This window comes from Oryzias latipes, chromosome 21 (assembly GCF_053564925.1).
Source record: "Oryzias latipes strain Hd-rR chromosome 21, Olatipes_Hd-rR_3.1".
Classification (NCBI taxonomy): domain Eukaryota; kingdom Metazoa; phylum Chordata; class Actinopteri; order Beloniformes; family Adrianichthyidae; genus Oryzias; species Oryzias latipes.
The window spans coordinates 12,069,533-12,094,281 of NC_136257.1; the positions used below are offsets into that span (position 1 = coordinate 12,069,533).

The 24,749-nt window shown below is 39.5% G+C and overlaps 1 protein-coding gene across 1 annotated transcript in view; it reads left to right on the forward strand.

Moving 5' to 3' along the window:
* The window catches only part of tmtops2b (teleost multiple tissue opsin 2b), a 59,498-nt gene that overhangs the window by 10,244 nt on the left and 24,505 nt on the right, over positions 1-24,749 (forward strand). The window contains 1 exon segment of the mRNA NM_001305415.1: positions 15,421-15,746. Within this exon segment, the coding sequence (NP_001292344.1) occupies positions 15,421-15,746 (326 nt within the window).

Here is a 24,749-nt window from a genome sequence, read left to right on the forward strand (position 1 = left end):
GAGAAGCATCAATGCGCTCAATCACACCAGCTGAGAGGAGGCGGTTCAGCTCCTCTGACACAGCAGACCGCACAGAAAAGGGAAGGCGTCTCAATTTTTGACGCACCGGAACAGCTGTTTGCAGCACCTTCACCTTGTGTATGAAACCAACAGCACATCCAAGGGTTGCAGGGGCAGCTGGCTGAGACACAGAGCATTCCATTAGAGCAGCAGAGGGTAAAGACAGAAAATGTGTGGATGGCAAGTATGCAGCGTTGCCCTCAATGCGCAGATTGAAAGCAGCTATTAAGTCTCTCCCCATGAGTGCAGTTCCAGAGTCCACAATGTGAAATGTTGCAGGTTTTTCAAGGTTCTGTATGCGCACAATTGCCTCCATGCAGCCTATCACTGGAATAGATGTTCGGGAGTAGGTCACCAGTTGAACAGTGGGCTGATGAAGCGGAGCGCCCTTGAACTTTTCCTCATATATGCAGAGTGGCAAGATGGAGACGGCAGCACCCGTATCCACAGTCAGTTTCATCGACTGTGAGCTTTCAGCCACTTTGATGTTCACTGTAACTTGTATTCCACCTGAAGTGACTGATCTGTCCACCAACAGAAGTGTGTACTCTGGTAATTCAACTTCTTTAACTGTATGTGTCTGCAAAGATCTGCACACTCGTGCAAAATGGCCTCTTTTGTTACAGTTTCTGCAGGTTGCTTTGGTTGCTTGGCATTCACTTGAGTTAGCCAAGTGTTTCTCAGATCCACATCGGAAGCATGTGCGTGTAGAAGGGGTAGAATTAGATTTCTGTACGTGCTTTGCAGGAAAATGTTGGCGTGGCTGTCTACGCCTGCATGCTGATTTCTGTGTAGTTACAACTTGCACAGGTGCCTGCTGGATACCCGCCATTGACCTAGCTTGTTCATTAACGGACTCAGCTTGAGTGGCTAACGTGATAGCATCTGCTAGCGTCAAGTTAGTTTTAAGCAGGAGCCGTTCTCTGATGCGGGGGTCAGCAACATGCTCCACCAGCTGGTCCCGAATCATATCATCCGCATTAGCAAAGTCACATGTTGAAGCAAGTTCTCTTAGGGCAGCAATGTAATGTAGTATGGGTTCTTGAGCACCCTGCACTCTCTTTCTGAAGGTGTGGCGTTCCACGACCACGTTTACTGTAGGCGTAAAATGCGCGCGAAGCGCGGCAATGGCTGTAGCTAGCGTGGTACCTGTCTCTGGTAATGTGTGGAAAATCCGCTGTCCTTCGGAGCCCAGACAGTGTAGTAGTAAGGCACGTAGTCTTATCTCTGGCCATGCATCTCCACCGGCATTGATGACTAGAAGATAATTTTCAAACATCCGAATCCACGTCTTGAACGGCATAATCGGTTCTCCCGGGCACGGCAGAAAAACGTCTGGAAACGGCACATTTGAAGCCATCTTTTTTCACTGCAGACTATGCTTGTAGGTTCGCCTCGTCGCCAATTTGTTGTGTAGCCGGCGGCAGAAATCATCCACAAAACGGATCTTGTTTCTGGACTTTATTTTCAGCTTCAACTCACTACAACATGCAGCAGCTCAACTCCACACTCCCTTCTTCTTCTCCTTCCTCAGTCGTAACTCTTGCTCACTGCTCCGCCTAGTGGCGTCACGTGCTATAACAATAGCTGAACACAACAGAAGGTTTAGGGTTTTGGTCAAGCGCGCGGCGGCGTGTCACCCCCGACCACAAATGGTTTATGCACGGCTGTGAGGGCAGCTCACCGCTCCCGCGGGAGTCGGGTCAGCTGAGGAAAATAAATGTCCCACACCTACATGCGTGACAGCTAACGGGGCTTGAACTTTAAATATGTGCGAGTAACAAGATTTAGTCTTACACGCACTGAAAACACGTGGGGAATATGCAACGATAGACGTGTTTAAGATGATCCAGCGCTGCGCGTGGATCATTGGGGAGACCAGGCAGGGGGGGGGGGGGGGGGGGGGGGGTTAAGGCGAATGAAGGACAACAGGAAATTGAAGTTGTCCTTAACATTCAATTTAGTTTTAATATTCCTCTCCCCCTCAGTATGATCTGTGTTATTATATATTTTATGCTTATTTGAATGTTTTGTAATGTATGTAGCCTTTTTTTTATCAATTGGTATTTTAAATTATTTTGATTGATCACTGAACTACAAAAACCATCAGGACACATGTCCCATAATGCATTGTTTTGTAGTCAACAGGGCAGCTTTCAGTCAGTTCAGTGCTAAATTTCCAGCTGCGTTCGCTCAGGTTGGCGCCTTGCTCCCACCCATTTCTCGTGATATTTTTGTTTTGATTGACAGAAGATGTTGAAGCAAAAACAAAAATATACTTCACACACCAGATGATCTGTGCAGCGTTGAGTCCACCTGGGTGATCTCCAACACGCTTTTGGTGTGACCAACATACATTTCCACCCGTTTTCTTTACTTTTTCGTACTATCATGACAGCGGTGCTTTTGTCAGTTTACCTTGTTGTTGCATTTTCAAAAGTGCAGAATAAAATGTGACACTGAATTTGAAACGGCACATTGTAATTTCTGCATCTATTATTAAAGTATTTATTAATAGTAATACAGTGGAAATTATTAGATTTGGTTAGCATGTTGATTTACGGTATGCGCCCCTAAATTTTCTGGTTGTGCCCCTAAAATTTTCAGTTGGGGGCCACAGTGCTCCTAGTGAAAAAAGTTAGTCTGGAGCCCTGGATAATGGAAGTTAAACAATAATGAGATATCTGATTAACTTCCAGATCTTTTTCCCTAAAAAGTAGAAACTTCGTGGCACGTATCCTTTATGGAATATGTTTCCTACTTTTACATCTCAGAATGTTTAAATGAAACCAAAGAAATCCAATATATGAGACTCAGGAGCAGTGTTGCATATCCAAGGTAACTGCTGAGAACACCAGCAGTATCTCTTTTTATCCTGCAAACATTTTAGGGCACAGATTGGCAAAGCTAACACGCCGTATGTTTAAAAAGAACAGACAGATTGATGTTTTAAAAGTAACGTGGAGTGTGAAAGTTGCGCCATTGCGGATGTAGTTCTTCAAAATAAATTGGATAAAAACTAGATTCAGCCCTGCGTAATACTGGCAACCTGTCAAGGGGTGTACTATGTCTTCATAGGTGGTCTGGTTAGGCTCAGGTCCCCAAAATGGACATAACGGGCTTTGAAAATGGATGGATTGATGGAACCAGATTCCTTTTTTGGGTGATTCTTTTCCATAGTCAATTTGGAAATATCTTATTAAAGGAAATCTAATATGGTTGTCATCATTTTTTGGGTGACATGTTGATTAAATTTCCTGTTTAAAACAGAAACATTGTCTGGAGGTCACAGACCATCGCACTCCTTCAGGAGGATTTTGCGGCAGGTACTCTTTCTTTTTCACAGACATGGTTTGGACTTGGCATGTTTCCTCTGGAGCTCATTTTGAACCCCTAAAACCTTGCTGTTGGGCTTTGTTTGTTCATGCAGAGTCTGCTGAGAAATCAATGAACCTACGTGTGTCTCAGTGTTTGTCTTTGTCCGGACGAGTAATCTCTAAGTAGAGTTTTGGAGTGAACCACTCCAAACAAAAAGTTAATCTTCGTAGACTGTAATAAGCCCTAAACACATCTTGCAACATTACAATCTCAATTTAAAGAATACAGTATTTAAAATATCATATATACCATATTTATAGAATCATATAGGATAAAGGATATAGGTCATAGAACCATGGATCAGAAATCAATCAATCAGTCTATATTTGACATTTAAGGGTTAGTTGACTAACGTTTACTGCACAGGCTAAAAAAACAGCACCATAGCGACAACAAAACTTAAATACTTCAAAAATCTAAATCAGTAAAGTAAAAAGAATTAATTAATTCCGGTTAAAAGTCAAGAAGTTAAGCTCAGAAATTAATTTAAAGCCAGATGAGTCTTTAACTTTGGTGTAAAATAATCAATATTCTTGGCAGCTCTGTCCTTCTGAGGCAGCTTATTCAACAGTTGTGGTACCATAGCTGAGGGGGCTCTGTCCACAATTTTTATTGACAGTTAAAAGTCAGATATTCTTCGTTTTTTTTAATATAAACTGTCCCAAAATGACCTTGTGAAGTCACGCAGAGGTATGCAGGGCCGTTGTGGTATAAATGTACTGATCTCTGGCTGCTTTTATCTACAGAGATGGGCTTTCTATCAATCTTTCATTGTCCATTTTTTTTCCAAATGAACAGAAATGAAACATTATTGGCTAATCTATTCATTCATTTTTATAGTTTTACATTAGAGAGTGCCAAATTCAACCCAGAAGTGTAAACATGAAGATTCCAGCTTTTACCCAAATGCCAAAATTCATTTTCCAAAATAGCACAACTGCATGATAAGAATGTTGTTGAAAATCTTCCAGCATTCCTTCATGCAGACATGTTCAAGAAAACCTGCCGGGTTCAAAGTAAATGTCAAGATGGAGCTCTAAAAGGTCTTGTAAATGAGTTTGAGTGAACTCTGGTTGTTCAAGACAGGTTACATCAAACCGAATGGAAGTTGTGTGGATTTTCTTTTTTAGATATTAGATGAAGAATGACACTTGAAGGATAAAAAAAACTGCAATATTGCAAGTGTGTGGCAGCACTTTCATCATGTTCTCACATCTCATCACTGGGAAGTCTTGACAGTAGAGACAGACATGAGGCTGCGACTGCGTCACACATAATCCGCTCTGCACACTTAATGTTCCAACCAACAACCTTTCAGTTTCCACTAAAGACCTGTAGAGTCATTCTGCGAGACACCTGTGTTGTCCTGTATTTTTCTGCTCTTTAAATAATATTGCACTACATCAGCGGTGCCCAAATCCAGGCCTCCAGGCCTTTTTTTTTCCAACCATCTTGCCATTGAAGCTCCTCATTGGCTAAACACGCCTGATCCAGGTAATCAACAACAGATAAGGCAGGGTTTCTGGAAAACTAGCAGGAGGCCGGCCCTCGAGGCCCGGATTTGGGCACCCCTGTACTACATAATATAGAATATCACACATTTATGGACTTAGCTGCAGTAATGTACCGCATTTTCCATACTAGATGGTAAACTTAAAAGCCTTGATATTTATCACTAAATGAAAAATAATTCGGTGCGCCTTACATATGGAATAATTCTGGCTGTGCTTGCTGATGTCAAAAAGGTTTACAGCACTCTGTCCAAATGTTTAGTTGGGGTCATATTAGGCCTGCACAATATAACGCAAATTTATCGTTATCGCGACATCAAGCTGTGGAATAAGCATACCGCAAAAGACGGCGAAAATCGCAATAAACTTCAAATGTGCTAAAACAAACTCATGGCAGCTTGAAATATTGAACAAATGAAACAAATCCCTTTATGCATTTAACCAATCGGAGGGACCCGTTTACGTTGTTGATCAATCAGATGAGCCCTTTTATGTTTGATGTTTGCCTCCTACGTCGACAAGGGTCATTTGGAGAATAATTTTTAAACTGTTGCAGTGAAATAGAAATGATGTTTTTGGTTGATTTGCTATTTGTTTATATACTGCAAATGATATCGTTATGCAATATTAACCACCAATATCGCATATCCCGAGTTTTCCTCATATCTCGCGGCCCTAGGTCATATTGTGGATACGCTAACGTGGAGGGGTGTTGAAAGGTTTCTTTTTTTTTTTACCACCAAGGTTGGGAGTTAACGCAGTCACAGTAACATTTTGTAGCGACCTGGGGGTTAGCCCCGCCTTCAGCCCCTAAGGCTCATGGGAAGTGGGGAGTCTTGGGGTGAAACTTCAAGTGAGAGGGTTGTGAATTGAAGTGACCTCCATGCTGTTTGGGCTGTTTATGTGGGCTTAAATAATCGGGCTTGATTGATGCTCAAAGGTTGATTGATGCTCAAAGGAGACTTTACCTCTCTTCCTGTTTATTACTCCGTGAAACTGTCCGGGGTCGTGCGGTGTATGGGGCATGGACAGCACTCCCATGAAGCCTCTTCATGACCAGTTTGGCATAGGCTACCCTGCTAAAGTGACGGTCCGGCTGGATCGTTACAATTTGTTTGTCTGTTTTTTTACGTGTTGGTAACTAGGCTGGAAGTTACAAGTAATGTGGATACATTAATGCGGCGAATGCTTCTAATATGGCTCATCTGTAGCACACTACAAACAAGTTCTAGAATTGCCGTGAACACAGTTATAGATATATAAAAGTTACACAGTTATAAAGTCTGACTGACTAACGGACTTACCTCTGACTCTTTTGACTCGCTTAAAGTGCGTTAAGCTACGTTCACGCTGCCCCCAGCCCCCGTTTTTGGGCTCTACATTCAAAATGAGCTGAATGCGCATGGAAAGTTAAACCAAGTCAAACTTTGACCAACCAGGGAAGTGCCAACCGTTTAAAAATTGATCATTGAGGAGAAATTAATAATTGTGGTTTGTGGCCAGCCTCTCATTATGGAAATGGAGCTGTAAAAAAGTCAACTTAGAGCAAGATTTCACCCCTTAGACATTTCACACCAAGCGTCTTCCAACTGTAGGTGGTGGACCTGCGCTAGTAAACAGTAGAAAAAGAACAAGCCCTTCCCTATTCGTCTGGTGTGAACACCATGAGCTAAATGCCCATTCAAAAATGCGTTTAGCACGCATCATGTGCGTCTGTAGCTTTATACAGTTGTTCGGTGCGGCTTAAATATGACATGAATTGAAAAAACTGACCATACTTTGACGGTGTTCCTCATAATCTGGTGAACCTTCATTTCATAAATGCTAATTAGTGTTTTTCAACCAGTGTGCCGCGGCACACTAGTGTGCCGTGGGAGATGGTCAAGTGCGCCGTGGGAAATTGCCCTCATTAACTGATCTAAAAACATTTCCCATCTCCAGGATTTCAGCTCTCTGTTCATCCAAACAGGCCCTGATAAAACACTGTGGAGTTAGGATTATAAAAGATCATAAAATACTTTTTCTTTGCGTTTATTTTATTTTATTTAAGACATTTTGATAAGAATGACGGTACCGCGATTCAGCTGCAGCTCCGGCTGTATTTTGGAAAAGTCCCGTCCCTTTAACTGTCTCCACCAATCATTCTTGGGGGGCTAAATCACATGTCATCAGTCTGACCAATCAGAAGTGGTTAAAGTCTTCACTTCCTTGTCCCGATTTAGCTCGTAAAGTCGCTCAGTTCTAACAAAAATACCAGCTAAAGCTCGTCTTTAGCGGTGTAGCTTCCCACAGAATCCGGTATCAGACCGTGGAACAAGTGAACAAAACAATGAAGCTCAGAGACGCGATCTTGGGCCGTTTTATGCACTACATCTCCCATGATGCATTGGGTTGTGAGAGTAACAACGCACAAGGAGATCTGTTGTTAAACGTCTTGAAACCAACGAACACACATAAAACTGTTTTTAAATCTTCTAACTTAACTTTTATTGCATCTTTTAGAAAAATCCAGCTGCAGTTTCCAGCTTTTTCTGACACAATTATCTCAAAAATGCATGTGAGATTGCAGAGGGGCTGTAGTCCAATACAGACCATGAGTTTCTCCTTTTTTTTTTAATTTTTGGATGCTGGTGTGCTGCAGGATTTTTTTTAAGGTTAAAGTGTGCCGTGGCTCAGAAAAGGTTGAAAAACACTGCTATAAATAATAAGATTTGAACAAATACATGGAAATATATTTATGTACTATTGATTTTTTAAAATTCGAAAAGCCCATCTTGTTATAATAACCCCCCACCCCCCCCCATCTAACCGATAGAAGCATCTGTTAATCTAACAGAGAATAGTATTCACTTGTGTTCAAATGTTTCTTGCTAATATGTCCGACAGTTTTAGACTTTAGAAAGGATTTTTGGTAAAATGCTTACAATTTACTTATTTATTCTTGTCGCTATCTTTTTTTTTCTGTGGTGCACATCGGTTGAGAAAGGAACTTCTGTATGAACAGATTAAAAAGCAATAAATCCAAATGGTATTTGGAGTGAATAATGATGAAAAGCATTTTTGCTTTGGACATAATTTAAATGCTTCTTGCTATTTTGCTTTTGATCAAATCTTTCCAGGAAATTTTTTACGACAATTATTTTGCCGATGATGTTTGGCTTCAGACAACTCTAGAGACCAGATTTATAGAACTATAAATGTGCTGGTTTGTGGGGTGTGGTGATAAAACTCAGCATCTTCTGCCAATTTCTTTTCTCCCATTCTTTTGGCCACTGTTTATGTCCTCACTCGCAATGCTGTTCACTGTGCAGTGGGAAGTGGAAGCTTGGAAGGTGTTGGCTCAAAGTTTACGGTCAAAAGAAGGAAAATTCAGTTAAAAGAGAAACAAACCATAAGTTGCTGGGGATGAAAGAAAATGACCTGGAAACGGAAATAATCTCCTAAACAATGGTTACCATAATGAAAAACAATCGAATAATATACATTTCGGAGAACAAATTAATGCAGATTCTTAAATCTTGTCATTCCATCACCTAAAGTAATATTTAAATGTTACCAAAGTAAATTTAAATACTAAGGAAAGTGTTCCCTCGCTATATCGCAGGTCACATTTTACGGCCTCTGTGTTTTGCAGATGTTTTTCAGTGCAATGTAGCATGTTTTTTCTTAAACAGCACACTGTGTTCTGCGTCCTGATTGGTTGTTGATCTTGTCAATTCATTTCGTCTGTACCATGCCTCCTGTACAGAACGCGTTCAGTTTGCCACAAATCTTTGGTCATGATCAGATTTACGCTTTCATTCTATATACTTGATTTTCTGTGAAGGTTTGAACTTTAAGAATTTAAACAAGAAAAGGTGTGTCTGAGGAAGTCTACCGGTATATAAAATGTTATTGCCTTCAAACATTTTTTTATCCTACTTCACGTATTGTACCTATCACAGGTTATCCATGATAGTGTTTTTCAACCTTTTTTGAGGCAAGGTACACTTTTTCCTTGGCAAAAATAGCACAGCACATAAAGGTCTGTATTGATGTACACTTTCTCCACGATCTTGCATGCAGTTTTTGTGATAATTGAGGCAGAAAAAGCTGGAAGCTGCAGCAGTTTATCCTAAAAGTTGTAATAAAAGTTATGATAGTTTTCAGTAATAATTTACAAGTAAATTATTTGAAATTTTAACTTGGTAGTGTTTTTTTCCTTCAGTTTATTAATATGCAATTTTATGTACCATTACAAATACCAAATAAAATCAGTAACATACTCTCCTAAACAGTGATTTATTTATTTTAAATATATTTTTAAATGTTTGTGCAAGAGCAACTGTCTTTTTTTGAACAATAATATGATCACAACATGAATTTTACACAAAAAAGACCAACATTTTTTTCATATTTATGTACAGTTGTAACTACACATAAAGTGAACATGCTGAAGTCTTATGAGTTTTTCTTGTTTCTTGTCTCAATCAAAAATGTAACTTTAACAAAAAGGTTTTATTTCTTTTTGGGAGAATAAATTGATTAAATTTAGTTTAATTGTGTCTGTTTGCAACTTCACCTTAATCCCGTTTCTTTGATTTTGTTATTACTTCTATTTAAACTTAACTTTAATTTTTTTAAAAGTGGCTGAAGTCTGAAACTGAATTTGTCCTTCAAACAGACATTACTAGAAAATTATTTTAGTTAGAAAGATGACTTGGACCAAACTCTGGGATGTTTGGCTGTTAATAAACACAAACCTTGAAGGAGAACTAAACTGTTTACCTCTGATTTCATCAAAATGATTTAAAGAGAACAGACTTTTTTATGTCTGTATTCGTTGTGCTTGAAGACAGTTAGCAGAGTCGATGATTAAACTACGGCTAATTCGCTGTACCGTCTTTTTGATCAAAGTGTCTTCAATAGAATCAAATAAACAGAAAGAAAAAGGTATTTTATGATCTTTCATATTCCTCTGTGTTTAATCAGGGCCTGAATGAACACAGAGCTGATAATGTTTTTAGATCAGTGAAAATGAGGAATTTTCCACGGTACACCTGACCATCTCTCACGGCAAAAACACTGGAAAGTATCTTTAAGGGATGACTGCAATAGAAATTACGTTTTTAAGGAGTTTGAAATTGTTTTTCAAAGGAAAAACTCAAAAACTTCAGACTACAAGGACAACTCATCAACAAGAACAACAGGTGCCGCTTACCTCAGTCAGGGTTAGAGTTCATGACTTTATACTGAACAAAAATAGATCCATGCCAGAGTTTCAAGGTGAAAGACGCTGCTGACACACCAGAAAGAACACAATGACATCTGAGCGTTCTCCAGAGCTTTTAGAGATCTGCTCTGTGGATCATTTAAAACAAAATAAAACTAAAAAAGAAAGGTACGTACACTCTGACAAACAAATAAATCTGTCATTTGGTAGGTAGTAGTGAAGCAGTCTGCAGAATACTACTAAAACAGAACTTTGATCACACATTGAACCATGTTTTGACTATTTGTTACAAACACACAAGCTGCTCTCTTTTTCAGTTGACTCTTGTGCAGCCAAAATAGTCCCTGAATCAAAAGGCGTTTCAGTGGCTTATCCAGCTTTATGTGGTATTTTGTTTACAAAGTTGTATGCAAGGAAGTAGTATCATAAAATAAAACTTTCACAGATACATTTGTCAGGAAAAAAGAGACTACTTCCACTGCCTACTGTATTTTTTTCACACTATTGGGCTCATCGGGTTATAAGGGGTACTGTCAGTGAATTGTCTATTTTTGAACTTGTGTCTTATAAAAGGCACACTGAACAATAAGGTGCATTGAGACAAAAGAGTCAGTTAAGTCTGCCAGTCAGTCAGACTTTATTAACTGCATTCAAAGGACCTCTAGAACTTGTTTGAAACATGCTACACCTTAGCCACGTTAGCGCATTCACAGTACCTGCAACCCCTAACCCCGTAGCCTACTTTACAATATCCCTTCAACAACATTGAGCACAACCATGGGCGCGCCGGATTACAAGGGTCACTGTTTTTCAGAATAAAACTAAGGTTTTAAGTGTTCCTTATAGTGTGGACGAAATGGTAGTTTAATTGTTTTTGGAAAACTACATTTCAAATCCCAAATGCACACTCTTGAGCATTTAAAAAAATCAAATAAATTGTGTTGGGAGTTTTTCTGAGTAGCACAGCAGACTAACTTACAAATTTCAGCCCCCTACTGCACTCTCCACTGCCCCCTTGTGGCCAGTTTTGTGTGCACGTGTGCGTGAACATGCACATGATCTGGTGCATAATAACTCCTTCTCTGCCTTACTGTTTTCTGTGATAAAATTGTCTTTTTTGTATTACACAGGTGCAGCCTTTAGTGTCCTGAATCTGCTTAGCAGACAAATAAGTTTGCAGCTTCAGCTTGCAGGCATGCAGATATATCCTTTAAGTTTGTGCAAGGTTTTTATTTTTATGAATAAATGTCTTTTTGGTACACTCTGTCCAAAGTCCTAATCTTTCTGTTTGCATGTGTTTTTTTTAAATGATTTCAGTTTGTACCGGCAAAGAACTGTTGCTACATTATGGTGATCATCCCACTTCCATTTATTTACTATACAAATACATGCACACTTAAAGTGCCTTCTAGTGGTTGTTAGTTTGAAAATAATAAATGCATTTTTTTTATTGCATAAGTCGCACCCCCGGCCAAATTATGCAAAAAAGTGTGACGTAAACTCCGAAAAATACTATAGTTATTACCGTATTTTCTGCACTATAGAGTGCACCAGATTATAATGCACACATTAAACAATGGCCTATTTTCAAACGTATGTCATATGTAAAGCATGCCAAACTATAAGTATCACAAGAACAGGCCTGATTTCAAATGCAGCAGGTTTATTAGCTCAGTTAAGAGTTAGTAAGCTAAATCAGGGTCAGGCAGGCAGAGATCAATAACAGACATGAGATCATCGGAGGAGAGACAGGGAAATCAGGATTTAGGATTCAAGAGTCGCGGCAGATTCACACTCAGGGTCAGGAGTCAGAAGATCAGGTCCAGAGATAACGCTCGATAAGGAAGGCAGAGTGGCACAAACATGCTTAACTATGCTGTGGTTGATTGAATGAATGAGAGTCGGGTGTGTGGCATCCAAGAAGTGCACGCTGGGATTGCTGGGAACTTTTGTGTGGCTAAAACTCTGGGGACAGCTCTCGCCAGTGGCCAGCGGGGGAGACAGAGCTCTGACTTCTGACAATAAGGCACATTAAGCTAGAAAGAGCCAGAGAAAAGTCTGTCAGTAAGTCAGCGTTAACTGCGTTCACGGTAATTCTCGAGCTTGTTTGTATACTTCAAATTAGCCCCCAACTCTGCTTGCAACACGTAAAAAAACGACTGATGCAGCTAAAACAAACGCTACTGTGACTACGCTAACCCTAAACTTGTTAGTGACACATAAAAAAGCACATTACGACACTGCTTCATGTTACGTTCTGATATTCACAATAACTTCCAAACAAACATTTTGACAGACCGTCGTGTATCTCTCAAAATCGCTTTGACATCAGCACAACTAGAATGAATCCATAGATAAGGGGATCCAGAATTGAAGGCTCACTGTTGTTTTTTGAAGAAAAAGAAGAAAAAAAAGTGTACTTTATAGTGTGGAAAATACAGTAGTTGAATTTAGACAAACACGGTGAAATAAACATGAAACCAGAGTCAAACACCAGTGTTATTTAGACATTTTTGCTGTTTGCTTACTGAATAACTGCTGTGCTGTATTGTATTAAAGCTTTACTTTAACCGTCTGTTTTTAGAAAACCCCATAAAATCAGACCGGTCCAAATGGCTGCATGTCCATAATGTGTTTTGATATGAATGACATCAAAGAGGAATTTTCCATTATTAACAAGCTGCAAGAGCTCATGTCACCCCTGCGGTGGCACAATGTTGGTGAGGACTCAAACAGAGGGGTACCATACCCAATAGTCAGGGACTTAATTACCAAGGATGGCTTGAACAGGTGGGGCAGCGACTGGAGCTGTCTCCCAGCAGGAGGGATTTGAACAATGCTGTGAAACAATATGGTTTAAAAGACGGATTTAGTTTGTGGCCTGATGCTCAACTTTGAGAGAAAGCTAAACACCGTTGAATGAGGAAAAATAATACTATACAGTACTATACTACATACTCATCTTTTATAGGGTGTATGTGTGAATGGAGGGGAGTGCAAAGATGTTAGTTTGGTTTTAATTTGATCTTTTTTTTTTAATTTTGCTGTCTGTTTTTAGTTGTAAGCATGTTGAGCTGTGATGCATGAAAAGTTATTTTTAATATTAAAAAAATGGGTTGATTGATTTAAAAAAAACTCTTTTTAATAATGAGGATTTTTTTTCATTGAAAAACCCCAATAACAAGCCTGCAAAGAGGATAACGTGGCCGATCCAGTGACTCCGTTAGGACTAAAGCCACTAAAGCAGAGTAAACACACGTTGAAATGACAAAAAACAGCACCACAGTGGAAAAAGAAAAATCAATACACTATCTTTGGAAAACATAGCAAAGTTAAGTTGAGTTTTTTTTATCCTTTTTTTCCCCCCAAAACATCCTGGTTTATATTCCCTTCACACCCAACACCTCTCCAGGCTGTTTGCTGGTTTTTAACAACAGTAAATGGTGTCCCTTGTGGGGGCGTCTGTTTTTGCTGCAATGCTCTGCACGTTTGTAGTTCTAGATATGTGTCTAATCTGTTTTTATTTAGGCAGAATGAAATGTTTATATGAGGCATTCAATATACCCAGCTATATTTCTGATTTCAAATGCAGTGAAGTACAGAGCACAGAACCGGGGATGTCCCCATTTTTAGGTTAAAGTAATATCATATAACAGCATATAAGACATTTTTAAACCTTTAACCCTGTAAAGCCAACAACATCAAAGAATTGACAAAAAAATATAATTTTGAGAAGTTTTGTTATCCCTTTGAGGAGATCCACAAAAACATTTTACAATATATGTATTTTTATAGATAGTATCAATTATAATGGGTTGGATAATTTGATATGTGTTTGTTCACACCAATGTTAGTTTAAGATATAAAAATACTGGCATGAGTGTTCAGGAAAAAAGCTTCTTACACTGTTTCAAATTTGATCCACACATTTATAACATGGTGTTAACTGTGTTATAAAGAATTCATTATCAACCCATTTTGCATTATTTTAAAACAGCAAGTAGACATTTAAAAAACGAATGACAATAAATGGGTTATTCTCACCATGGAGGTTGAAAATTAGCGAAACGTTTCCCGCCAAAAGTGTTTTTGAGTTCTCACGGTGGCAGCAATTTTGAAATAAGCAGGAAAAAACCTCTCTACCACCCCTAGTGGAATGATGATGTACTACAGGGCAGAAAACATCTCCGATCAAAAAATTTGGAATAAAATGTTGTTATATTAAACCTAATTACATTTAATTCTATTAAATTTTATTTATATAGCCCACTATTAAAACACAATTGTTTCAATGGGCCTCACACCGGTAAAAACATAAAATCGGTGACAAAATACTATAGCTGATTGCTAAAACTAAACAAAACAAAACAGACTCATCTAAACTGGGAATCCCTACCTTTATACCTCCCTTCTCAGTGGAGGCATTTTTCAAAAGACAAATAAAATGCATAACTAACCGGCTGAGTAAGCCTATAACTTAACTATATATAGATAATGAAGCTGAGCAGACAGTTTTCAAAAAGGACTTTTTACTCGCACTGCTGTTGTTAAAGATGCTTTAGAATGATTTGTTGATTTCAAGTTTTGGTAGAAAATCTTTCAGGCTTTTTTACACAAACAAGTACTGTGCACTTATTCATATATATGGATCACATGTTTTATTTTTATTTTTTTTTTGCAAACCATTGACAGACTAAAAAGTTCTATGCATAGAGTACAGAAAACCTTAGGTCAAGACATTATGGACTTCATACAACCAATTTCTCCTGCAGTTAGATCAATGAGAGCACCGGTACATGGTCTGACTATGTAAAGTAGAACGGTTGGACCGGTCCATTCCAATCTTAATGTAGCTGCTCTTTCAAATGAAGCCTATCGTGGTATTCCTACAGAGCAGGGTGAATGTTTAGATGTTGGGACGATTTATTCTAGATTAAAAAACAATGTTTGCTGCAGCAGATAAGGTGGAAACAATGAACCACATGTAATGGAAGGGTCAGTGAGTAATCAGCCAGTGAAGCAGCAGTAAAAGCATTGGTGTGCGTCCAAAGAATTGTTCTAAAGGAGAAGAGTCAGCTGAGTGGAGTGTCTGTTTGTTTAGTCACCCAGTGAGATAATTGATCAAAGTCTAAATCCTGTCTGAGTGTCTCCAAGCAAAGCTTGCGATGTAAAAGATGTGGGGTGAATCTAAGCAGGATTTCACTAATAGATCCCAACCATTCATCATTCAACACCCTGACACTTTTCTGTCTTTTTCAGGTATCGTTTCGCTGATCTCTCTGGTGATCCTCTCCTACGACCGTTACAGTACTCTGACTGTATACAACAAAGGTGGGCTCAATTACCGAAAGCCCCTACTAGCTGTTGGAGGCTCTTGGCTCTACTCCTTGTTCTGGACAGTGCCCCCTCTCCTGGGCTGGAGCAGCTATGGCTTAGAGGGGGCTGGAACAAGCTGTTCTGTCTCCTGGACAGCTAACACTGCGCAGTCACATGCCTACATAATCTGCCTCTTCATTTTCTGCCTGGGTCTACCCATCCTGGTGATGATCTACTGCTACAGCAGACTGCTGTTGGCGGTCAAACAGGTGAAGTCGACAGTGTATGTGTTTGTTTGTGGGCTCACTTCAGACAGACCAAATGTTCACCCAAATTGCCATTGAAGTTTTAGAACTTTGAAGATTTTCTGAAATCAAAGACGGATATTTGTGATGCCAAAACCAAGATAAGAATGTAAGACAATCCAAGGTTATACAACACCAAGTAGGTCATGGAGAAATGCGCTGATAAAAGGTCTACAATGCTAAAAGACAATTCGGAAAAAGAATTAAATTGAGAAACATTGTTTGTAAAAGGACCCAATCACATAGGCAATGTGTAGTCAACCTTGTTATATTTGATCCAATTATGGCAGCACGAATAAAAAGTACAATAACGCCACCTGGGCCGGTCAGCCCCAGGAAAGAAGAAAGGCAGGTGTAGGCCCTGCTCTAAACCAAGGCAGAGGCTTGTTTGCTTGAAAATATAATTAATTAGATTTTAGTTAAAAACAATGTTAAGAAACACCTAAATAAAACAACAATCCTTGATAAAAGTCAGTTAAAATATTCTGTAGGGGGAGCTTACCGAGGTGGTTAAAAAAAAACAACGTAAAAACAAAGCAAACATCCTCGGCCTCCCACCTCCTGAAACAAGAATAAAATTGACAATAAAACCCACACAATTAAAACAGTAAAGATGAAAAGCTGATTAATGTTCAGGGGCACTGGTTAAGCCGTCCAAACACCACCGATCAGCTGGTGGGAGCCGTCCACAGTCCGGTGAGACGCCACAGCAACGAGAGGTCTCCGGTGTGAGCTGCGCGTTTCGCTCCAACCGGTTCCGTCGTGGCAGGGATGGGAACCAGGACAGGAATCACAATTAAAAACAGTAAAGGCAAAGCAGCAGCTTTAATCCCCTATTTGCGGGGAGATGACAAGGGCGTGCAGCCAAAAAAGGTTTCTGACAAAAGGAAATAAATAGTTTGCAGGAGCCTTAATTGTACGTGAAGGAGGAAGGCCAGCTTAACATACCGGTCACTGAGAGAAGGCCGGATCTAAGGGAAACAGTCACGTCGCACTTGCAGGCTGTCGCCACGCCCCAGATGTGCGGAAACCCGGCCGATAGCTCGAGTACGGGGAGGAGGAGGGCTTTTAAAACACTGCCACCAAATTAACACAAGTGTGTTGCCTGCCGCCTCATAATTAGTAGGTGTGTCCTGCCTACCACACAATGATTGTCTTGGTTTGGCGCAGTATTTTTTAACCCTGGTCCTGGAAGCTCCCTGTGGATCTTCAACCTTTGTAGAAGCTATATAGTGATGGTCATTAAACCAGCTGTGTAAAAGCAGCACCGTATGCCCTGAGGATATGGGCTGGAGAAAAGTGGGTCAAGGTGATTGCTTTGTTACATGCTTGGTGCTGAACATTGCTTGTATGAGAACTGAACAGTGACCCCTCCCCCCTTGCGTTCCAAACAGGAAGTACCTGCTGGTTCCAAGAAGCCAAAATTCTACATTAAGAAATTGCATTCTTAAATAAAATCGATGTAAAAAGACAAAAGAAAGACAAGCAAAGCATGGCAAAATTTAAAACGTTGAATTCTTCCACTGTGTCCCCTACTGCTATTACCCCTTGTGCTGTCCTATGACCCCACCCCTACATTGACGTGTTGTCCCTAGCATGACAAAGGTGGATAAAGGTGAAGAGGATTTCATGTAATCCATGGACACCAGTGAAGATCACAAATGATTGAAGAAAAAAGGTTTTCTGTGTCTTGTGGGGTCCAGATGACACAACTCCCAATGTTAAAGTGCCTAGGATAGCACAAGGGTTACACACCCTTTCAAACGTAGCAGCGCATTTCTCCTCCCACATGCCAGGACAGCAAGTAGTCAAACTGAGTCACAAAAAGAAGACTGAATGTGCTGTCATGCAGATGCAGCTCCCGCAGCAGATGGTGAACCTCACCGTATTGGGAGAGACTGAATGATCTCTTCAACCCAGACATGGAGGCATGTTTACAAATGCTTTTATAGAGCTCTTCAAAATAAATATGCCTGATCTCTAAACATCATTCAAGTCTTCCATGATGTAGCGATGATGTCTGGTTGAGAATAACTGATGACGGTAGCTCCTCCCGCACGCAGCAGATTTATGTGAAAACACTTTTGGGAAAGCTTTTAGCAGCTAATCTGACAGGTCAAAGCAAAGGTGACAGACATCGCGTTTGGTGTGAACGGCATACCTTTCTGCCATTATCATTATAGTTGACTAGAAAGGCAAAGTGCTCCCAAATAACTGGTATAACCCTTGTGCTATCTTAGATGACCCCACCCTTCCATTGATGTGTTCTTCCTACCATAACAAAGGTGGATAAAGGTGGAAAGATTTCATGTAATCCATGGACACCAGTGAGGTTCACAAATCATTGAAGAAAAAAGGATCAACGCACTGTCTAGTGGGTCTAGATGACCCAACTCCCAATGTTAAAGTGCCTAGGATAGCACAAGGGTTAAATGATGTGCACAGGCGGGGGGTGGGGGGGGGGGTGGTCTGTAGAACACGTGTGATCCGATCATGGTTCAGCCGTGATCTATTGCATTCCTAATTACTTCAGTATCCCTACAACATACAGAAATTACAAGAACTGTCTAAACCTGGATCTAACTTTATAGTTTCACTTTTAGCACCACATGCAGTCTCCTCAGAGAAGCTTTATGGCAGGTTTTCAAACCATTTTATGGCCTTTGTGCTTAAAAATGTAAGAAGGGAATTTAAAATTTACCACGTTCAAACAGAATTTTAAAGTGTCTTTAGTTTTCAGATGTGATTGTTAGTCGTGTGGATCCACAGCTACGCTGACAGCCGCTGAAGATGATGTAAAAGCCGCTGCATTTCATTTTTGAAATAACTGTGGAACAGCTCTTTATGTGTGACTCAACTGTCTATGGTTTTCATTAGTAAAACAAGAACAGCTGCTCAATCACCTGTTTATATGGAAAACATTTTTTTACTTGGACAGAATGGTTTTTACCCCAATGTTAAAGCAAGAAAACCCACACTAGTCATTACAGAACTCGTCAATAACAAAAGTGATGACTGACCAATGGAAACCAAGTCAACAAAATCTGTCAAAAGTTTTCCTCTAAATCCTCTTTTGGTGTTTTAGCTTTTTGTCTTTATCCTGCCGGATAACCTGCAGCCGAGATCAAACTTTCTGACACTGAGGAGCACATTTGGCTCCAGAATGTCTTGATGGTCTAAAGATTTCATTGTAGTCTGCACGGATTCAAGATAAATTGTTCCAGAAGCAGCAGATCAGCCCCAGAGCATTCTAAACCTCCTCCATCTTTCACATTTATAACAGTGTTTTTTTTTGTATGCTTATTTTTTTGCGGCTGTGATCTTAATAATTTGGGGAAGAAGTGAAATCCCAAACTGTCTTTTAGGAGCTGTGTGACTTTTGGACATTTTTCCTGTTACAGAGTTGTTCTTCTTGGGTGTCTTTCATGACATCCAAATGCCACTACCAAATCCAAGCCCCTGATTGGTCAAAGATCAACCTGGTTTAACTTTCAATGGACGTTCAATGGCCATGCGGTTGTACGCATAGGCCGAAAACGGTTGTAAAGACTTGGGTAGAAACGCATGAACGCAAAAGTCCATGTGTTTACGTAGCTGAAGTGGTTGCTTGAAACCACATTGCCGAGGGTGGTGTAAACACAGCTACAACCTATTGCTCGCAACAATCCAGTAAAAAGAAATCTGCACTAACATTTTCACTCTACAGGCTCACTGAGCAGTCTACGACCTTGATATTTCCTACCCCTATCTACCCTTCAGGGCAGTGGTAACAAAGGCTTTATTCTATTTTCTTAAATTCAAGGGCCTATATCATGCTTTTCTTAGGCCTTTCAGAATAAAACATATCCATAAATATGATATTATATTACCTTTGGCACACCAAAGAAGGATTTTTATAAATAAAATATGAGTTATTTTCACTATTCATTTCCTACCTGGAAGTAAGACGACTGGATCTCTGAGGCTCCGCCTTTCACTCTTTGTGGGTGCCGCCCATTTCCTGATGTCAACCTAGAGCTGACCTCGGCAGCATGTCTGCGTATCACCCAGAAAAACAAACAACATCCAAACATTTGCAAAGATGGATGTGCATTTTGTGCATATCAAAAGAAAGCATTTACCCGCTCACCGCTAACTCCACGGACAAAGTGTTTGTGTGTGTGTTAGCCTGGGGGCGGGGCTGTTACCGTAGACTCTTCCTGGAAGGGGCGGTTCCTTACTTATCCACATCACAATGTGAGAACCCACTCGTTTTTATGGATTGGGAGGGGCTAGTGCTTAGAGAGCAGGTTTTTAGAGGAAATGCACGAACGGATCAAAAATACAACTTTGAGGTTGTTGTTTTTTGTAAGGAACACACATTAAAGATCAAAAGATCAAAAAGTTCATTTTGCATGATATACTGTAGGTCCTTTAAGTAAAATATATGTTTTGTAAATCTTTTCTCGGGGTGTCACCATTTTTCTTCAGGCCCGTTTCCATGGTTTGTTTTTTGAAATGATTCTGTTGAGCAAAATATTTCAAAAAGCAATGAGGGATTTTAGTGTTTTTCTTTCGGTATTCTTTTTTCCATTATCACTTTTGTTAGTTTCAGGTTACTTCAGTGACCAATGTGGGATTTTCTTTCAAATACCAGAGGAGAAAGCAACATTTTGTGCTCTTTTAATAGAATAAAATGCTTTTTTTTTACCCGGACTTATGTGCCAGAATGAGGTCAATGCTGCTCAATCACACGTGTGTGGAGTATAATGTTTGGAATGAGGATTCTGTTAAATCAATTTCAGTTTTATTTACTTTTAGAACACTGTCACAAAGACATAAACGCCCATATGAGAAGGTATTAGAGTAAATTGCCTTATGGAGAAAAGCTGGGGTTGAATCAAACTCGAGCGCCAACGTTCTTCTGGGAGAAATTCCACAACAACACACATGAAAAGATGGAGCAAAAGATAGCAGATAGCAGAAGATACAATAAACTGACACCTGGAGAAACAATAAGATGGGAGCTGGATTTATTTGATAAGAATCTGTCCCAGAGATGATTCAGGATTAGTAAAAGAACAAACTAGCACTGGGATTTAAAAACTAATCTTAAAAGTAGGGAGTATGTGTCCAATCTAAATAGAAGCTGCTTCTATGATAAAATAAAACATGTTGCACAAGAAGCCCAACAAGTTTGGTTGTTCTGATTAGCAAACATACTGTATATTACTTTTGGTGGAAGTCAGTGGTTCTCAGCCTTTTTCAGGCTACAGACCAGTTTAATGTCGGACAATATTCCCATTGATCGGCCTGGACGAGACAGAAGAGGGCGTTTTTTTTTCCTTTTTCTTATTTTTTTTTTTAAGATTCCAGTTTCCCTTAACTTTAAATGGTAAAGTTCATCTTCATCCCCTAAATTATCTGCAGACACATTTGTTTTTTGTTAACTTTCTTAACCTTGGAGTTTCAGTTTAGCAGTTTCCGGAACATATTGGGTAGCGACACAGAACAGCCGCTTTAAAAAGTATCGGATGTGTTTTTAACACGAAACCGAGCGACTAAACGCGTGTCTGTTTATTCATACAAATATACTCCTTGGCTATCAGAAGATGCATAACCCCTTACTGTAATAGTAAAACCTGTCATACACAAAGGCCTTCAGCTCTTATATGTTTGCTCAGTTGTAGGACAGGACAAGTTAGAATTTTTTTTTTTTAATAAATAAACATGTCTGTGACACCCGATCGGCGGTGTCCAAATGCCCTCCCTAATCCCTAACTACTAAAAAACTGTATAGTGCGGGACAATGTAGTGGGTGGATTTTAAAAGCAATTCGGACACCGTGCTAATCCTTGATTTTACCTGCGAATATGACAGAGTGAAAATCTTATTGATATTAGCGTTTTATGGTGACGATTTGTGAATACAGTGTTCAGTTGATGGAAACAGGGACGTGCACAGGATTTTAGAGGGGCAGGGGCTCAAAGTCAGTAAAGGGCAGCAAAAACACCTTTTTTTTGTCCTCAATACTGAAATTAAGTAAAATTTTAAAATAAACTACTAATAGATAAATACTCAACTACTGTAGGTGAAAGTGATACAATTGTCATTTCTTAATGAAAACAAATTATTTTCAACATGAGTTTGTTTCCTTTATACATCAAAAACATCAAAGCAATAAAACACTGGAGACTATATTTATGGCAGAATGTGCTGCAGGCATAATCAACATGAATCAACTTTAATCCAGATGGTAATATTTTAAACACAGACATGCTACAATTTTCATTCCCAGAATGCTGAAATTATTAATAATATTTAATGTTATTATCATAGTGTTGCTCTGAGGAATCTGCAGTTTAGTTTTTCAGTGGTGTTTCAGGTCATGTTCTATCCTCTATCAGTCACTCCAGGTTCATTTTAATCATCCACTGCTGTAGTCAGTGAGTAGTCATATGTGGTTTTCAATTCTACATCCTCAGCTCATCTACTTTTTGTGTCTGTTTAGGTTTATTTATTTAATGATTACGTTTCTGCCACCAAGCCAGTTTCCTGCATTTTGGCATCTACACTTTCAGTTCCTGTCAGATGTATCCAATGTGACTCTGGTTCTAGTTTGGGATTCACAGCTAAATTCTCTTATCCTCCAATCACAGACTTTTGTTGTGACTGGAAAGATTTTAATACAGAAGATTTTGAAACTGAATAATACAGAGTTTAAAGAAGACAATTCTAATCAGAAAATATTACGTTAAACAGATAAATTTAGTGTCAGACCGGAAGTGAGGAAGCTATGAAATCACCATAAATACTGTTCATTTATTTTGAATTCTTCCCAGTGTTTTATTTTGTCCTTGCATGATCTGCTCTGAGTTGAATTGATGAGTCATGATCAGACGTCTGGCTAAAGTAAAAAGTGGCACGTTGACTAAAATAGAGCCTTATTCTAAAATATTAACCATATTTAAGCTCGTTAAATCAGTGGACGGCGACTAGTTAGACCAGAACTCTCAGGTTCAAGTTGCTTCACTGTCACGTCGTCCCTTCAGGTCTCTGTGGGGCAGCAGCTTCTCCCGCTGTCCCCGGCTGTCCCTAAATATATTCAATTCAATTTTATTTGTATAGCCCAAATTCACGACAGTCGTCTCAATGGGCTTCGTACCAGTAATTGTAAGGTAAAAATACAATCAAAAAGGATCATAAATGCATAGAATTCAATAGGATAATACTAAAATTTTAACTAAACAGACTAACTAAAATGGGTCTCCCTGCTCTTTGACCCCCCCCCTCATGGTAAGGAAAAACTCCTGAAAAAAACGGAATCCGGGAAAAGCGAAGAAATTTCAGGGGTGTCCACATGAACGAGGGATCCTCCCCCAGGACGGACAGGCGATGTACCAGAACTCTTAGAAAAGAATTAGGTTACCTAACTCTACAACTACATATTTAAAGTCCAGCAGATTAAGTTGGGGGACGGCTGGGGGCATAGATAGATGGATGGATGGATGGATGCATGGATGGATGGAGAGATGGATAGGTAAAAGATACATTTTTGCATTCTGAAACAGAGGTTAACATTACACACAGATTGATAACAAAAAGCTCTACAATCAAAATTCATTCATTCATTTGATTTCACTTTTTTGTTCTTTTATAAAATGAGAAAACAAAGCATCCTCAGGTGAATAATGATTAACCCTTGTGCTATCCTAGGCAAATTAACGTTGGGAGTTGGGTCATCTAGACCCACTAGACAGTGCTTTGAATCTTTTTTCTTCAGTGATTTGTGAACCTCACTGGTGTCCATGGATTACATGAAATCTTTCCACCTTTATCCACCTTTGTCATGGTAGGGAGAACACGTCAATGTAAGGGTGGGGTCATCTAAGATAGCACAAGGGTTAAACGTGATTTGACAATTACTTCATTTTGGTTTTTCTCTGTCTAGAGAAGTTCATGCGAAGACCTGACAATAAGAACATATCAGAACTGATTTGATGAAGATCGAGGATCTTACTGGCTAATTGCATCATTTGTTCAAACTCAGACAACTTTCAGCCAGGTGTTAGCTCACCTTTGCACTAATAGTTTGCATGATTGAATTAATGAAATATTTCACACTAGTTGGTTTGAAGGCATAAGTATGCGTGTGTGAACACTATCCGTTTTGTGCGCATGTTGACATGTGGACATTTTTGCAGCCAGCAGGTGTGTTGATAACATTTGAGTGTGTATGTGGACAGGCCCCGCCCTTTTTGTACTACATTTGAACCTTACCGTAATGATAAACAACCAGTAAACCTGTCTGCTCTATGCTGCTTCATGGTCTTACCCCCCTTCCCCTCCTATTATCACCCTCCTACCCCCCCCCCCCCCCTCTCTCTAACATCCCTCTCTCTTCTTCCCTTCTTTCCTTTTCCGTCCGGTCCAACACCAAAGATTTTCAAACATGATTGAAATTAATAAAGTTTGGCCTCAATTACAAAAGGGGTTTATTCAGACATACCTTTGGTTTGTCTGAAGATTAATAACCCCTATTGTTAAAGTAAAATATGTCCAACACAAGAAACCCTCAGTTCTCATCTGCCTGCCCAACTGTTGGACAGGACAAGTTAAAAAAAAGAAGAAAAAAAAAGACAACTCTCAGCCTCTAATTCAAAATGATTTTGCCATAGAAATGTCATACCTCTGTTTTCCATGCAAACGTGAGACCTCATAGTCTGACAAATGCAATAAAGGTAAATTATTTTCTTTATTTACATCACCCAAAAAAGCTTAAAAAAGAAAAGACAAAATAATCAGCCGCAGGAGAATAAAAAAGTCATTTCTGCACATTTTGAAACAGATTTCTAATCCAGTCGGACAGAATGAACACTGAGACCCTGAGGAGGCAGCTGTGCCTGAAGGGTTTGTTTTGCGGCGTGAAAACACAACACAGCACAGAGGGATGCTGCTCTTATCAGTCCAAGAAAATAACAACTCTGA